This window comes from Equus asinus, chromosome 19 (assembly GCF_041296235.1).
Source record: "Equus asinus isolate D_3611 breed Donkey chromosome 19, EquAss-T2T_v2, whole genome shotgun sequence".
In the NCBI taxonomy this organism is placed as follows: domain Eukaryota; kingdom Metazoa; phylum Chordata; class Mammalia; order Perissodactyla; family Equidae; genus Equus; species Equus asinus.
Window position 1 is genome coordinate 21,918,886 of NC_091808.1, and position 17,017 is coordinate 21,935,902.

The 17,017-nt window shown below is 48.3% G+C and overlaps 1 protein-coding gene across 1 annotated transcript in view; it reads left to right on the forward strand.

The window, feature by feature from the left end:
- MARCHF4 (membrane associated ring-CH-type finger 4) overlaps positions 1 to 17,017 on the forward strand; it is a 104,738-nt gene that overhangs the window by 66,917 nt on the left and 20,804 nt on the right. Inside the window, exon 2 of the mRNA XM_014852490.3 lies at positions 14,535 to 14,690. Coding sequence (XP_014707976.2) covers positions 14,535 to 14,690 — 156 coding nt within the window. The remainder of the gene's footprint in view (positions 1 to 14,534; positions 14,691 to 17,017) is intronic.

A 17,017-nucleotide genomic window follows, 5' to 3' on the forward strand; every position in this document is an offset into this window, starting at 1 on the left:
TGGGAATATAAAAAGTCAAGTACATATAAAAAAAAAAGAGAAAGTCCAAATGATGGAAAAGGAAAAGAGAAGGAAATTAACACATATGGAATGTTTACAATGTGCCAGACATTTTACATATATTATAGCAAAGAATCCTATAAAAACTTTGCATTTTTAAGATGATAGAACTAAGGCTCAGAGAGGTTAAGGAAATTGTCCACGGTCACACAGTTAATATGATAAATTGATTAACTGCCTAGATCTTTCTGCTTCCCTGTAGTCACTTCCTTTGGCAATGCCTGCTCACACTGACTCTGGAGTAGGCCACATGACTCGCTTTGGCCAATGGGATATTAGCAAACTTGATACAAGTAGAGGCTTGAAGAGTGTTGGTGCATTGGGGCTTGCCCTCTCTTACTGTCAGGAACTCTTCTGCCATCATGTGAACAAGCCTGTGCAATCCTACTAGATGATAAGAGACAGGTGAGCAGAGCTGGGCCATCTCATTGTAGATCAGCCAGGCTCCAGCCAGCTCAGAGATGCGTGAGAGAACCCAGCCAAGACACCAAACCCGATCAGCAGAACCACTCAGGCAACTTGTAGACTTATGAAAAATAATAAATGATTGTTTTTTTGTTTTTTTTTTTAAAGATTTTATTTTTTTCCTTTTTCTCCCCAAAGCCCCCCGGTACATAGTTGTATATTCTTCGTTGTGGGTCCTTCTAGTTGTGGCATGTGGGACGCTGCCTCAGCGTGGTTTGATGAGCAGTGTCATGTCCGCGCCCAGGATTCGAACCAACGAAACACTGGGCCGCCTGCAGCGGAGCGCGCGAACTTAACCACTCGGCCACGGGGCCAGCCCCATAAATGATTGTTTTTTAAGCCACTAATTTTGGAGTCCATAGGCAGGAGCATAGTTAGCAGTTGGAACTAACTGATAAAGCTAGTAAATGGCAGAGCCAGAAGTTGTTTGATCTTAAAACCTGTGCATTGTCTAATTTGTTATAAAAAGATAGAAAAAGGCTGAAACTGTAGCAGGGAAAATAAATTTAAGTTATGATATGTGTTTAACAACAAAGTCTCCCAGTCACACGAGGGTATTACTGCAAGGAGTATGGCATTCCCATATCTCAGTATCTTCAAGGCAGTAGTGGGCAATCATCCAGGTGAAGGGTCTTAACGGTGGGACCCTCAGCCCGGGTGTCTTAGCCTTGTAGTCTGACATCTCAGAGACTGGGCTATGCTGAGACTCTTGACAAGAATACTCTGAGTCATCTCTATCATCCCTCAGTTCCCTGCAGGAGGAAAAGCCCCATAGCACCAGCCTAAGATTCTGCAGCTTCCAGCTGGCTAGGAGCCCCCTGGTTCTCTTTCATGCCTGAGACTCTCCCCCAAGATTGCCTTGGTTGCGATGCTGCAAATTCTCGACTTTACTCAACCCCAATCCTGCAGCCACCTCCTGTTCCTGGAAAGAAAGGGAGAAAGAAATAGACTCCCTGCATTTTCTGAGCCTTCCTTCTGAGGGCCACAGCCATGGGACTACTGATAGTTAGCCATGAGAACATGGAGAAAGGACAGGACTTTGAAGATGGGACGACAGCAGCAGGTACAGATGTACTGTAATGCACTTAAAAAGCCTTAAAAAAGCCCATGCCCTTTGAATTAGTAATTCCGTTCCGAGACTGTCTCCTAAGGAAATAATCATGGATATGATCCATGAAAGCGTGGATCACCATAAGAAATTTTTCATGAATTAGTGTGAATGGAAAAATACAAGTTAAAAACAGACTGCATATTATATTATTATATATTATGTATATTATGTCAGGAGATTTGGGGGAAATTATGTGTGTGTGGGGTGCAGCTATAGTTATAAGGAAAATTTTGATTTATAATAAATCTCTTCATGTTTTCGATATATAGTTTTTTCTCCTCCAGCCTCTAGATATGTGGATCCTTGGCTGTCTTGGACATGGCAGAGAAACTTACCTAAAAACCTAAAAGACTGGTGAAGGGCTGGAGAAAGGTGGCTAAAATGATGCATGACATGAGAATTGGATCTAAAAATAGGACTTTTCAGTGTGAATGGACGACTGCTGAGGGAAGATGAATAAAGCTTTAAATAATCATGACAGATAAGGGAAGGGGGAACAGGGACTTGGTTTGCCAAGTCTCTGAAAACAGGAAGTCTTGATGGCTTGCTTAACCACCTTATCATCTGGAAGAGGTTAAAGGCAAACAGAAGGAAGTAATATTTTGCATACCAGCCACTAATTAAGTGAAATTCAGGCCTAAAAACCATGGCAAAAACTGAGAATCTGGGTAAGTTGGAGGAAGCACATCCTAGCGTGTGAGGGTCTCCTAGGCAGGCGCCGTCTGGAGAGCTCAACGCCAAGGCTGAGAGTCAGTGCTCAACCCAACCGCTGAATGGCTCCTGAATGAAGACTATGGGCCACAGTCTCAGTCTTCTGGAGGGAAACACTGATGGTCCATACATATCTTCCCAATCCTCAAGTGTAGAGGTTTGGGCTTTTCTATGAGCTTTGGCATTGTCCTTCCTTGGATTTCATATATGGATCTGAAAGGGAAAATTGGAAGGCACTGGTAAACATGGGACCCTCTGGGGTCCCCTTCCCCAGCATTATCTCTATACAGGAGCACCCCATCTGTCAAGGTTGGGGGCAAGGCAGTCTGACCAGAGTCTAGGGGATGGAGATGAGGGTCTTTGCAGACCGCCCCCCTCCCAGGTCCAGAAGTGAGGGATATAGAATTCTTTCAAACAAAAAGTAAAATCGCCAAGATGACAGAAGCTGCAACCACTTGGAGCAGCTTAGCAGAAGCTTGGAGTCAACAGACGGGCGTCTATTCACACGCCATAGTAATTCCAATTCTACTTAGCATGCTTATTCCTGACAGGGAACTGGAGCCAAGACTTCAGGAATAGTACGCTTCCTTGAGAGGTGTGAAAAGAACTGGGCTGAACTTTCAGCAGACTCTGGAATGGGTACCATCCAGTAAGAGGCATCAGTCCTGCAGGGATGTGGGACAGACTCTTTGGAGCTCTGAACCCAGAGCAGGAGGGGTCTGTAATTTATTCCTATTTCAGTGTTGCCTGACTGCACCACCCTAGGAAAGGCCACTGCCTGCTCTGGGCTTCAGGTTTTTCAGTCTAAACGGAGTATAATCTGAATGAAGCTCATAGTGAAGAAGAAATGCAAATCCCATACAGGGAAAGAATTGAAAAACATTTGAATGTTTACTGCAATCTGTTTATAAAGCAGGCAGAGGAAATCATAGGACGAAAATCCCTCTTTCCTTTTCTCACTTCCCTTTCCTTGCTGAGCTCTTTATTACACAGATCATTTTAGTTTCTCTGCCCTGGTTTCACGTTCCCTCCTTTCCTGTACTTCCAAGGGCATCACAAAGCCCTCAGTTGGAACACACAAGTTTACAGCCTTACCTGAAAGAGGTGGGGGAAGGAGAAGTGATGGTTGCAAACACTCACAGCTTAAGACCTTTTCATTATCTCGTCACAGGAGGTAGAAACACAGGCAAGCGAGGGAAGAAGGCTCAGGGAGACACTGGGGCAGCCAGGTGGATGGAGAGCTGGGGAATCTGTTTTGTTCTCCCCTCTGCCTAAAATAACAGGACAGTCAGCAGCACCTGGAGACTCCTGGCCTTCGTCACGCTGCTATTACCTATACTCATTATCCAGGCTCCCAGGCAGCTTAAGTACTCACAGGCTTCAAACTGATGAGCCTCACTTACAAGTAGGTAAAGTGAGGTGTTGGTAAGGCAACAACCTGCCGAGACGCTTGATCCACAGATCGGGAGAGCAGCATCCTCTGCCTACCTCCTTTTGTTGGGATGTGAAGGGATTCAGCAAGGATAGGCGGGCCCATGAGAGACAATACATAATGACCTACAATGAGTACTCACTATGTGTCAGGCAGGGTTCTAAGTCCTCCTCATTGTGTATTATATCCTTTAATTCTCATGGGACCTTGGCGAGGCAGGAAGTACCCTTGGTCCCACTTTAACTCTGAACAAACTTGCTAAGGTCACACAGGTAATAAATGGCTGAGCAAGGATTCTACCAGCCAGTCTGGGTCCACTGGGCCCAGTAACCGTGCTACAGGCCTCATGCACGTCAAGTGCTGGCCCCTAGCACATGTTCAATAAGCATGAGCAAGTAACAGAGGCAGCCGCAGCCGCAGATGAATTTGTAAAGCAGGATAATGCTGACAATGGGACTGGGGCTCGGAGTGGGTAAGTAACTCGCCCAATATCCGTCATCTAGTAAGTGGGAGAACCAGGATTTGAACCTAGCAGTCAGAGCGTGTATTCAGGGCTGGGCACATCGTAAGTGCGCAATAAGTTTTAGCTCTTGGTATTTCTTTTCATCTTCGTATACACAGAAGTCTTAGAGTGATACAGGAGACAGAAGCTTTGCTGAAGTATATCTGGTCCAGAGCTTCACAAAAGGATTCTTAGCCAACCTTGCTTCAAGAGAGGAGGAGTGGGTCAGGATCTCTGGAGTAAAGCCTGGGAACGTGAATTCTTAAGTTTCCCAGGTGATTCTTACGTATGCTAGATTCTGAGAAGCAAGGAATCAAGACTTGGACAACTTAAACCCAAGGTCACCAGCCAGAGGGGGGCAGAGTTGGGACTGACACCCATGAAAGTCATTGCCTTTTTTGCTCCATAAAAGTCAGCACTACATAAGGCTCTAAGTGCCCAGGACTGTGATTCGGAACATCCATGCAGCGTAACATGTCATCATAGCTCATTTACACTTGTAACATCTGCTGTATACCCTAAACGCACTGAATGATAGATTAATTACCATGACTGGAAATTAATTTTTATAGAATTTCACTACAACCCCTCAAATGACATGAGGATTTTGCACAATTGAAGCTGGGCATCCCTCTACCAGTGTGTAGTGCCTACGGAGGGCTGGCCCCAGGGGGCAATTGAGTATTTGTCCCTTAACTTGACAGTTGACTTGTGCCCTTGGCTTGGCCCTACTTGTGGGAAGGAAAGAGGACATAGCAGACTGGAATCTCTGAAATTTCAGCCTGGTGACCTGGAACCTTGGAAACAGGCCCAGCCCGCTGCTTTATGCAAATAGCCCAATTCTGGCCAGTCCAGGTTTATTGAAATTTCGTTTTTCTATTGAGTCAGACAGAGGACTGAGGGCAGATCAGCCTTTAATTTTAGCTCTTTGGTAACGATGGTGATGGCAATGATGAGTCACCCGGAAAGACACAGGGACAGGATGTCGCACATTTACATCATTAGAAATACAGATGTGATTATGAATATACACATAAAATATGACCTTTCTTTCCGCCAGCCCTTGTACAGCTTGGTTTGTTTATTATGCAGATCATGTTTGACTTTATGGAATTGGATGTTATTTAAATTCAATTACTGTGAGGTTAAGTTCTTCTTTCTACTACCAGTCGAGTATATTTAGAGGCAGTTAGAGGAAATAGGTACATTTGTCTTATACCAGTTAAATGATGGGGAGAAAAGAGCTGCAGGAATGAAATAATTATGAAAATGAAAAAAAAATGGTTTGGAGGGTTTGGTTTGGGTCTCTGTGTTTATTTTTTCTCTCCTTTTGTATTCCTTTTTTTGAACTGAAGAACAAAAAGCCTGGAAATTTTCCCATGAAGAGGGAGGTAGATTATACGTGTGTGTGTGTGTGTGTGTGTGTGTGTGTACGTATGTGAAAATAAGCTGCTGGTATGAGAGTAGAACTAGAAATAATTATGTGGTTAATTGGATTAAGTGTGGATAACTACAGCTCATTAAAGCCTTAAATATTTTTTTTCTACTTGGTAATAGAGTTCTTTCTTTTAAAAATCAAATTATCTTGCCACGATTTCTTATTTCCTTCTGCTGGGTGTTGACACACTGTTAGTCTCCTGAAGCCAAGTTTTGGCCTTGGCGCCATGAGCAGGGGAAGTGAGAAGCTTGGGCACAGCCTGGCTGGGAAGAGACCATGTTAAATACTATGGATGGGTGGCAGAGCTAAAGATTGGCTGGAAAGGGCTCCAGCCAGAAGACAAAGAACTGGCTGTATACTGCCTGACACAATATGCAGAAAATTCAGAATGGCTTGTCAGTGTATAGTAATCGATTCTAGAGCCATGGGGATCTTTGAAGGTCATCTTGCCAATCAGCCTGCCTCCCATAGATAAGGGAGAAAGTTGCTTTGTCATCCTCCAAGGCAGCAGCAGTCACACCCTTTCCTACTCATCTCTTCACCACAACCTTGCACGGTAAGATCTTCAGGCTAGGTCATTTTTTCCTGATCCTAATGCCAGCATACATTGACCTCTTACAGGTCTGTGCAACCAAGAAATCATTGCCTGGTGTGCTGCAGGAAGAAGACCCTAGAATCTTCTAGGTTTTCCCTCTATTCACTGGCTCCATCTGTGCTCTCCCTTTGTCTTCTCATTCCCTAACTCTCCCCCATTAACCTATATACAGCTACTCAAATAGTTGCTCAATATCCTGGAGCACTTTGGTTGTGCCCCTAGAGTCAGGAGGATGTGCTGTTGATAAGATTTACTGTTAGTTGGTCCCCCAAATATGTGGAGTCCAGAAAATGGTAAACAGTTCTTTACTTTCCCTGTCAAGTCAACTATCCATCCTCATAGAGACTACCTAGGATGGACACTGGGCTGGGGGCGGGTCTCTACTTTCTTCGGCATCCCTCCTTATTCACCTCTACAATCCCAATGAACTTTCTCTACTCCTATGCCCATTCCTCCTCACCCTAATACACACCGGTTCTGGCTCCATGCTGGAGGGGAAACTGACTTGGAGGCTTTAGCTCCTCTGAGTCTGCACAATGGAGCACCTACTAAAGTGAAACTTTCCTTACTAATCTAGATTGCATCTCAGAGAGAACTTTAATGTATTACCATGCTTACAAAAATCTCTCTGAATTTTGATGTAACAGTTGTCTCCTCCCCACCAAGCGTGGGGGTGCGAGGAGAAATTAAACCCCATCATGTTCCACCCCACCACATCAATTAATACCCAATGCTCATGGAATTATACCTGGAATTAATACCTGGAATTGGGTTCAGAGGAGAAGGGCAGAGGAGAAGAGGGTTTAGTTTACACCTCTACATTTATATGTTAATAGGGCAGTCAGCAAGGTTCTCTCTCTTATCAGGGCTGGAAAGGTAAGGATCTGATGAACAAGGCTGCTAGGGGTGGGAGAAGAGATGAAAGGCCAGTGACACCGGAGTGGGCAGAGATGCTGTAGGTACAGGTACCTGATGGACAGAACTGATTGCAGAGCATCACTCTGCCTTTCTTTTGAGCAAATAACAACCTCTCTGAGTGGCGTAGCTTCATATGTAAAACAGGAGAAATAATTATTAGCCTCCTTTGGTTATTGAGGTAGTAGAATGTCTATGAACGTATTTTGTTGGAACTGTGAAATGTTTGCAATATCAAGATTCTTAATAAGAGAATGTTATATGAACAAGAAGGAAGGAAGGAAAGAAGGAAGAAAGGAAAGTGATCAAAGTTTGAAGTAGGTGAGAAAGTGAGCTTAGAGACGAGATCTGCCTTAACTCCCATCACAACCCCTTACATATTAGCCAGTGTTTACTGAGACCTTACTGTGTGCCAGGAATGGGGCTAAATATATTCTCTTACTACCCTCCTCCTTCCATTGCACAGATGAGCTATTTTATTTTAACAGAAAGGACCCTTAGTGCTGCCTGCTGTCATTCTTTCTCTCTCTAGTCTAATCATTCAGACTCTCCTGATGGCTGATAAAATAATGCCAATTCTCAGACTCCAATACCTCCTCCCCTACGTTTACTCTCAGCCCATGACTTTGCTTCATATTTCACCTAGAAAATCGAAGAAATTGAAGGAAAACTTGCCAAACCCAGGATTAATTCTCAGTTCTCCTCCAGCTTGACCCATCAGCAGCAATTGATGAGGCTGACCCCTTTCTGGAAACACTTGGTCTTCTTTGGCTTTCAGAACACCATGTTCTCATCTCACCTCACTGACCTTCCTTTCTCAGCCTCTTCTCCTGGTCCTTTCCCGTCTCTAAGCTCCGATGTCCCTCCAAGGAGCAGTCTGGGTACCACCTACGCTCTCTCCTTTGATGACCTCACCCAGGCTCCTGGCTTTAAACGCCAGCCGTATGCCAATGACTCTCAAATTTATGTCTTGCTCTGGACCTCTTCCCTAAACTCCAGCCGAATATATATCACAGTCCCTATCTGATGCCTCCACTTGTATATCTAATGAGCATCTCAAAATCGGCACATCCACAACTGAACTCCTATCTACCCACTGAAATCTGCTCCTCCCTCAGTCTTTCCCATCTCCGTTGAAAGCAACTCTCCATCCTTCTCGTGGCTCAGGTCAAAATCAGCGTTATTCTTGACTTTTCTCCTCTCATCCACCACATCCAGTCCATGAGCACATCTTAATATCTGTGTCTTCAAAATACATCCAGAAACTGACCACTTCTCAGAACTTCCACTGCTGCCACACTGGTCTAAAACACCATCCTCACTTATCTGGATTATCGCAACAGCCTCCTGTCTCCCTTCTCTGCCCTTCCTTCCTTCCAGTCTATTTTCAGTACAGCAGCCAGAGTGATCCTGTCAAACATGGTCAGATCATGTCACTCCCCTCTGCTTAAAACTCCCATGATTTCCCATCTCATTCACAGTGAATGCCAAGTCCTTAAAATGGCCCACAAGCCTTGCCCCCTTTCTTGGTACCTATTATATCTCTGACTTCATCTCCTACCCCCGTTCCCCTCATTCAATCTACCCCAGACACACCAGCCTCTTTGGTGTCCCTGGAACACATCAGGCATGTTCCTGCCTCAGGGCCTTTGCACTTGACGTTCTCTCTGCCTGGAATGCTCAGCCCCAGGTATCTGCATGGCTTGCTCCCTGACCTTCCCCAGGTCTTCTCTCAAATGTCTCCATTTGATGAAGTCTTCCATTGCCACTCTATTTAGAATTCCAACCCGCCCCCTCCCCGGTATTCCATTTCTCTTTTCCCTGCTAATTTTTCCCCATAGCACATGACAGCATCTTAGTTTCTTACAGCTTCCTTGTCTCCCTTTTTGATTGTCTGTCTCTCTTAGAGAATTTTGATTAGTTCCATTCACTGCTCTGTCCTTGTTACCCAGAACAGAACTTGGAACATAATAGATGACTATTTGATGAATAAAGGAATGATCGAATGAGGCCCAGACTGGTTAAGCGATTTGCTCAGGGTTGCACAGCTTGTAAGAGGCTGGATATACTCAGGTCTGTCTGAGATGAGAGCCCAGGCCCTCAACCACCATGTTAGTCTCAATAAGGGAAGATGTCCCCAAACTGTCCCCAAGGCTGGTGTTTCTATTGTCCCCTTGTTTTGATTTTCCAGAGCTGCAAACTGCAGCAGGGCTGGGGCTGTCTCCGCTTGCCCAGCCTGCATTTGTTTCTTTCTGCACGGTGGCCGGGAGGCCTGGTGCCTGTGTGGGTGGAAGGGGAACTCTTTGGCTTACCTGCTGCTGCCATGGCAACCAGGTAACCTGAGGACTCCAGGAGTGAGTCCTTTCAGACTGAGAGGGAAAAAATGAAGCAAGCCCGAAATAAACTGAAAGAATCTGTGAATGGAGGGGAAGCTGCAGGCTTGCGTCTGCAGCTTGCTGTGTCATTGGCAGCGAGGAGAATCCGCCCTGTTCTCTACCCCACCTGCCAGCTCAGCCACAGCCAAGGGCTGAGGGTCACCTTGTCCTGCCTCCTGCCTCCAGCATGACCCCACTTAAACCATCCAACAGGCCCGCGTCCTCCTGTTCAGCATCCCCAGGGAAGGAGGGCCCTCCATGCTCTCAGCGACCCCGGGTAACACAGAGGACCGTCCTGGGTCAGAAGTCCGATCTGTGTGCTGAACCCTGATCCACCTTACAAGGGCAGACTCTCTTGGTTCTTTCATCTCAACCTCCCTCTGGGGCTCAGCTGCCCCTTCACTTGCACATGGCGCCCTTCCTTACCTATTGGATAGCAGGAGAATAAAACAGAGCTGTAGGGGAAAAAACTGTGCAACTGAAGTGCTTATGGAAGCACAAGTTAGAACTGCGGTATTTTCACAAGGGGACTTATCGTGTCCAGCACTCTGCCTGCACCATCTCACTCCACCCTTGCAGCCACCCTTTGAGGAGGTACGAGTTGCCTGCAACAGAAAGATGAAGAAACGGAGCCTCAGAGAGGTCAAGAGACTTCCCCAAGTTTGCACAGCTGGTAAGCGGTGAAGAGGCATTCAAACCTAAGAAGTTTGTCTCCAAAAACTGTGCTTTTCACCCCTCCCCAACGCAGGGGCGCCAGAGATTAGAGAAGGGCCAGTTTTTCTTGCCTTAGTCATTCCCAGGTGGTCCCTGGGCCCCAAAGCTCCAAGCAGATCATTGAGGAAGTGTCTGATGCCCTTTGCATCTAATAAGCCCCTTTGATCTGTGGAGCTTGCTGGGCTTTGCAGACAAGATCGTAATAATCCTCCCAGCCCACAGGCTGGAGCCTCAGGAGGGGCCGTTCTCTCCTGTGCCCCGTGCTGTCCAGTCAGTAAACGCACCTTTATCGGGCACCTACAATGTGCCCGGTTCTATGGGGCATGCCGGAGCACCCCAAATCCCAGAGGAAACGATTAGAGAATGATTAAGTGCCAAACTGCGAATGACGATGCAGGGAGAGAAGACAAGTCTGTAGATGACAGTTGTGGGAGACTTGCAGGAGGGGCCTGAGCTGGGCCAGGGAGGGGGGTGGGGTCTGGAGGGGAGAGACAGAGAAGAGACCCACGGGCACAGGCGTGGGAGGGACAGCAGGACCGGAGTGCAGGGGATAAGCAGAGCGGTGTGGTGAGAAACGGAGTCTGATGCCAGAGAGACCTGGTTCTATTTGCTGGCCGTGCCACCAGCTGGCTGAGCGACCTTGAGTTGGCCATTTAACCTCTCTCTTCGATAAGGGTCTCTGTTACATTGAGAGGTGTTTGCCACCTCAATGTCCACGTTACACCATTTGAGCTTTTAACAGAGTTTACTGCAAAGCACATCTTCATTCAGTCTCACCTGGACCTGCCTGGCTGCCGGCTCATTTCCACTTCTCTTGTTCTTGGAGAAGCACAGGTTGACCAGTCAAAGATGGTGGAGGGTCCTTGTTAAGGTCCCTTAGAGGCCTTACACATGAAAGAGATTATGGCTTTCCTCCCAAATGTACATAAAAATATACTAAATGATAAAATACAAACCTTATGTGAATGCCAGGGTTAAAACACCTTCTTCGCAGATTTATTATTTTTTTCTAAAATCCTGGATCACTTACTTCATCAAAGTTAAACTTTTCTAACAGTTTCAGTGACCTCGATTTCTAGTATTTGTCATGCCTTTTGGGTTGTCCTGTCCCAAGGGAAAGGGTGGGGGACCAGGAGGTCCGGGGGAGGCAGAACACCTGTGGCCTCTTGGCCCCGGAGCCAGGTGCTCTGACCCAGCCTGGTCAGGCTCTCTCTTCTCCCGATAAGGATGTTGTGGCGTAGGGAGCTCCAGGGAGCCGTGCTGGTCCCACACTCGGGGCCATGCTGGAGATCACGGGTCTGGTTATTAGTTGTGCCCCAGCCAGCAGCTCTTTCTGCCCCACCTCACGGCTGCTGCTTGGGAAGCAAGGAGCACTGCTTCGCAGTTGCTTGGCACCGTTGCCAGGCACCGGAAGCAATGTCTCTTACCTGATCGGCAATTTGACATGGCTGCTTAACAACCCGATTAATCAAACCCAGCTCATCCTGTTAGAATTAATGAGCCTAGGAAATGCTGCCATGAATAATGTGGGCTTTTGCCCCTCCCTCAGCTCCTCTCCCCCTACTGCCTCCTATTTCTTTCTCAGAGCTGCACTGCAGCTACTCCACACCAAGGGCCCTTAGGCCTGGGTGGGTGTGGTGAGCACCAGCAATGTGAGCATCTTCTGCCTCTTCTACTCCTCTCCAAGCTGCCACAGCTGCCCACCTGGAGCCACAGGCTGACCATGTCCTGGAGGGGCAAAACCTCTTGTTCATCAAACAGATGTGGATGCATGCCACTGTCAAAGCTGGACGGAGTGTCTAACATTTTCAGGCACTGTCCTAGGTGCTGAGGATGCAAAGATGGATGAGATAGTGACCCTGTGAGTGTAGTGGCCCAGAGACAAGTGGGGGAAATGCTATAGCAAGGGTATGGGAAAGGCCTGGAGCCCAGGAGAGGGGGCCTGTCAATATTGGAGGAACAGAGTGGGGAACCAGGGAGGGTTTTATGGGGATCAGGCCCTCTAAGCATTTCTGCCACCAGGTTCATTAATTGCACATCAATACACAGAGCGCTGGGCACTGAGCAAGGTGCTGAGCTCCCAAGGTCAACAAGATGGACATGGTTCCCATTCTCACAGAGTGGGCAGCCTCGTCCCTGTTCCTCAGAATGCGGCAGGAAAGCAGAGCAGCTACTTGATTTATTTTTTCATTTACTCAGAACAAATGTTATTGAGGGCCTTCTGGGGATAGGCTGCACACTGGGGGAACAGCCTCTCATCCCTGCCCTCCAGGGCTCCTCTGGCGGGTGGACAGGCACACGCGTAGACCCTCCTACGGCTGTGCTGAGTGCTCTAACAGGGACACGCCCAGGGCACTCAGCACGAGATACTCAGAGACCGAAGCATGAGCTCAACCTGGAGAAGTCAGGGACGACTCCCTGTAGGAGGTGGCATTGGAACCATCGGGAAGACAGAGGAGCAGTTTGACAGCTAAACCTGTCAAACCAGGCAGGTGCAAAAGGTCATTCTAGATCCCATCCCACATCTACAGTTTTCTGGATCTGATAGTGGCTGACCCTTCCACTGTGGTCTGGGCCCTCTAATTTGCCCCAGTCCCCACCACCTGGCTTCTGTCACTTGTGTCCCCTATCTGGCCCTGAGGGCATCTAGATCCCACCTCCCAAGGGGTGGCCTTTGAGTGATAGGAGTTGAAGTGGAAGGGAAAGATGATTCCGTGCTTCTTGGAAGGAAATGACTGGTTCTACAGTCTACAGCAAAGAGCACGATTAAATATGCAAATAGACATCTGTAACTTTTAGGTCAGGAGCTCCTGTGCTTGCTTATTCAAGGCTGGCCACAAGATGTGGTTTCCTGAATGGCGAATTTCCTAAATTAGCAGGGACATGGCTCCAGTGGTCGTATCCCACCAGGCCAGCATGGGGCTCAGGGATTGGGGGTGTACATGGCATCTCCTGGATGCTTTGATAGGAATGAGGCAGAGGAGCTGGATCCAGAATAAATGAGTTGGGGGAGGGAGGGCGCAGAGAGTAAGGAAGGATAGGTCAGAAGGGAGCACTGGGGGGTCAGGGGAGCAACTGCTAAGTCTCTGGGAAAGCAATTGAAGGAGGTGGGTGGATGGGATTAGAAATCATGGACTCTGAGCTAGGAGGGAGGAGAACAATAGGGGGAAAGAGCAAAAGGAGAGGAGACGGGGAGGCTCATGGAGGCACTTTGGGGCCGTCGTGCCGGGCCTGGCAGGAAGCAGATGCAGGCTTCAGTCGTGGTCACCTGACATAGGGTCACTGGGTGCTCTGGGGACTGAGCCCAACTGTCAGTCCACCCACCAGGGGATTCAAATCCTGCCACCATGGAGCTGGGCCGGTCCTTTGCCTTCCTGCTTTGGCCTGCCCAGGCTGGGCTTCCCAGCCACTCCCAGCCAGGCCCGAGGGATGTACTTGGAGGGATCCGGCCTCCAGTGAGGGCATCTGCCCAACCTTCTAGGTTCCCGGGATCAGGCCTGCCCGCCCGCCATGCTTTTGTCACTCTGGGACCCAGGGCAGAAGGCTTCCCAGAGGGCATCTGGGTCTCCACATGCTGGCCTGCAGGAGAGCACAAACGCTCAAGCCCTGAGCTCCAAACTCGGCAAAATGACTCTCACAATATATTTTAAAAACCTGCACTCACCAGAACATTTGATTTTGGGGAGATTCTACATAAAAACCACCGCCTAGATTCCCACATCTACAGTTTTCTGGATCTGATAGAGGCTGACCCTTCCACTGTGGTCTGGGCCCTTTAATTTGCCCCAGTCCCCACCACCTGGCTTCTGTCACTTGTGTCCCCTATCTGGCCCTGAGGGCATCTGAGTCTGAGAGCCCTGGCTGAGCCTTTAAAGAGAAGCCAGTAGAGGCTGACCCCGGCTTTGTACAGCAGAGGGCTTCCCTAGAAATCTAACCACTCATTTTCACAGAAACCCTAGGACTTGGCCAGCACCGAGTGGGAGCTGGGGCTTAGAACTCTTAGCTGAGTTGACTGATGTAGCCTGGCTCCCACAGTGGAGGGCTGGAGCCCAGGTCTCCTCTGTGGGGTCTGGTGCCTCCCAACAAAGCCCATGGCCAGGTTTGAGTGGTGTGGTCTGGCCTACCTGGATGGACCAAAGTAGCAGTCTCAGGGACATCCACCCACGTGCCAGACTCCGAGGCTGGGCCTCACCACCCTCTGCCTCTCTTCCTGCAGGGGGAGCTGCTGAGCCCGTGCCGCTGTGATGGCTCAGTCAAATGCACGCACCAGCCTTGCCTCATCAAGTGGATCAGCGAGCGGGGCTGCTGGAGCTGCGAGCTGTGCTACTACAAGTACCACGTCATTGCCATAAGCACAAAGAATCCTCTGCAGGTACAACCGGGGGTTGCCCGCTGGGGTGCTGGGGGCACTAGGGGCACTGGGGCTGCCCACCCTCTCTGCTTTTCTGCAGGAGGTTGATTCCACCTTAGAGTCAGGGCAGTTTGGAGAAAAGGAACAAGATGGGCCAGGTAGGCAAGACTGTGGATGGCATGTGGGCAGGAGGGGATGAAAGAAGTTTTGTGTTTTCTCTCAAGCCTCAGCAAGAATTGGAGAAAAGGAGGGGGCAAAGAGAGGGAAAGATATAGAAGGAAAGAAGTTTGGAGAATCAGATGAAATAATAAGTGAGCTGATGGATGTATGGATGGATGCATGGATGGATGCATGGATGGATGTATGGATGGATGTATGGATGGATGGATGCATGCATGCATGCATAGATGGATGAATGGATGCATGCATGCATGGATGAACAAACAAAAGGAAAAAAGAGAAAGGAGGGAGGGCAGGGAGGGAGGGAAAGGAAAGAAAGAAAGAAAGACCAGAGGACAGAAGTGGGCAGGACAGAAAAATGACAGAGGGTGGGAGGGTGAGGAGAAAGACAGAAAAAGCTACAGGCGAGAGAAGAGGAAATAACGAGAGAGGAAACTCAATGCCACTTAAACAACTTCACGTGCATGTAATCCACCTGGAATCTGGTCCAGACACAGACTATGATTCAGGAGTCCAGAGAAGGGCCTGAGATTCTGCATTTCTAACAAGCTATCGAGTAATGCTTATGCTTCTGGTCCATAGACCGCATGTCTTGTGACAAGGGACCAGAGAAAAGTGGAGAAGAGACAGGAAAGGGAGGCGGAGAAAAACAGAAGAATGGATAATAAGGAAGAAAGAAAGAGGGAGATAATATGAAGAGGCTCCTGTGAGGGGCTGGGGCAGGGGGTGGGGTCTGCCACACACATTCACACAGGGCTGGACCTGCCAGGGGGTCCTCTCATCCACCCTCCACCCCTCCTGCCGTGCCCTGCCACATCCATCTTCCCCAGAGGAGCTGGCAGGCCCTGCACCAGCTCATAAATTCTCCAAATCCAGCAGCTTCCCCTGCAAGGCGCACGCACAAACAGAGAGCACTTTGCTTCTGAAAATACCTCCACATCTGCATGGTCAGCCAATTAAGCTGCCACATAATCAATTAGCCAGCGTGCGAGTGAGGACGGAACTTCAGGGCCTGGTCCAGTTGTTTCTCTCCTCCTCTCTGAAGGAGGGTGGGGAGAGTAGACTCTGCAAGCCCAGGAGAAGAGCGGTTTGGCGGTGATGGTGGAGTGGAGTCTCTGCGGGTGGGGCAGCTGGAAACCCAGAGCTGCAGTGTCCAGGGCATTTTATTTTGAACACTATGGAGATTTACATGGGGGTCTGCCAGGAATGAGTGTGTGTGTGTGTGCGTGTGTGCATGCATGCTAGTACATTCATGGGGACCAGCAGGGGGCATGATTTCTGGATGGAGGCAGTACAACCCCCAGACACCTCAGCCATCCTGATGGTGTCCCAAGGGTCAGAAGAAGAGCGGGCCCCCACGCTGGTTCCACTGTTAGCCATTCATTTCAAATCTGGAAATGTCTTAAAATAAGTGTCGTGAGACGGCTGATTCCACATCTTGGGGTGCCTTAACTCTCCCCTTCTCAGCTGTTCAAGCCTCAGAAAAGGGTCCGAGTCCAGACCCACAAGCCCCACAAAGCACCCCCGTGGCTCATAAATTGGTATCAGCCCTTGACTCATAAAATAAAAAACCATTTATGGATAACTTCTTCCTGGGGGTGAAAAAAAAGAAAAAGTTATTCTAATCTCATAAGTATAGTAAGCAAATGGCAGAATTGATAATACTGACATTAGCTTATTCTTAAGTTACTACTGTGTCTTGAACTATGAGTTTCTAGACACCAGGGACTCCCTCTGATTCTGTTGCTCCTGGAAATGCAGCGGTGTGGGCTCAGGAAATGCCATTTCACTTTTCCTGATAGCGCCAGGAGAAGGAAGTAGTTTGGTCTAGCAGCAGTGTTGTGTGGTTGTGGCCCAAATTGTCCCCGTTGTGTGTCCTGGGCTCTTTCTGTGCTTCTGTATTTGAGGTTTTTGAAGTCTAGAGAAGGAAAAAGCAAGGGTTATTGATGACTCAATGGTAGAAACAAACAGCTCCGTCAAAATCCCTCTTCACAGACAGTGAGGCAGGCTCTGGAAGAAGCATTTGTTGTATATGAGAGAAGGCTCTAGGATCAGGCCATCTTCTGGAAAATTTCTTTGTTATGTGTAACCCTAGGCTGGGGGAAGCAGTGGAAAACTTAAAGGCCCAATTACCTGTAACGGGATGCTGTCTGTATAATTAAGTGTAA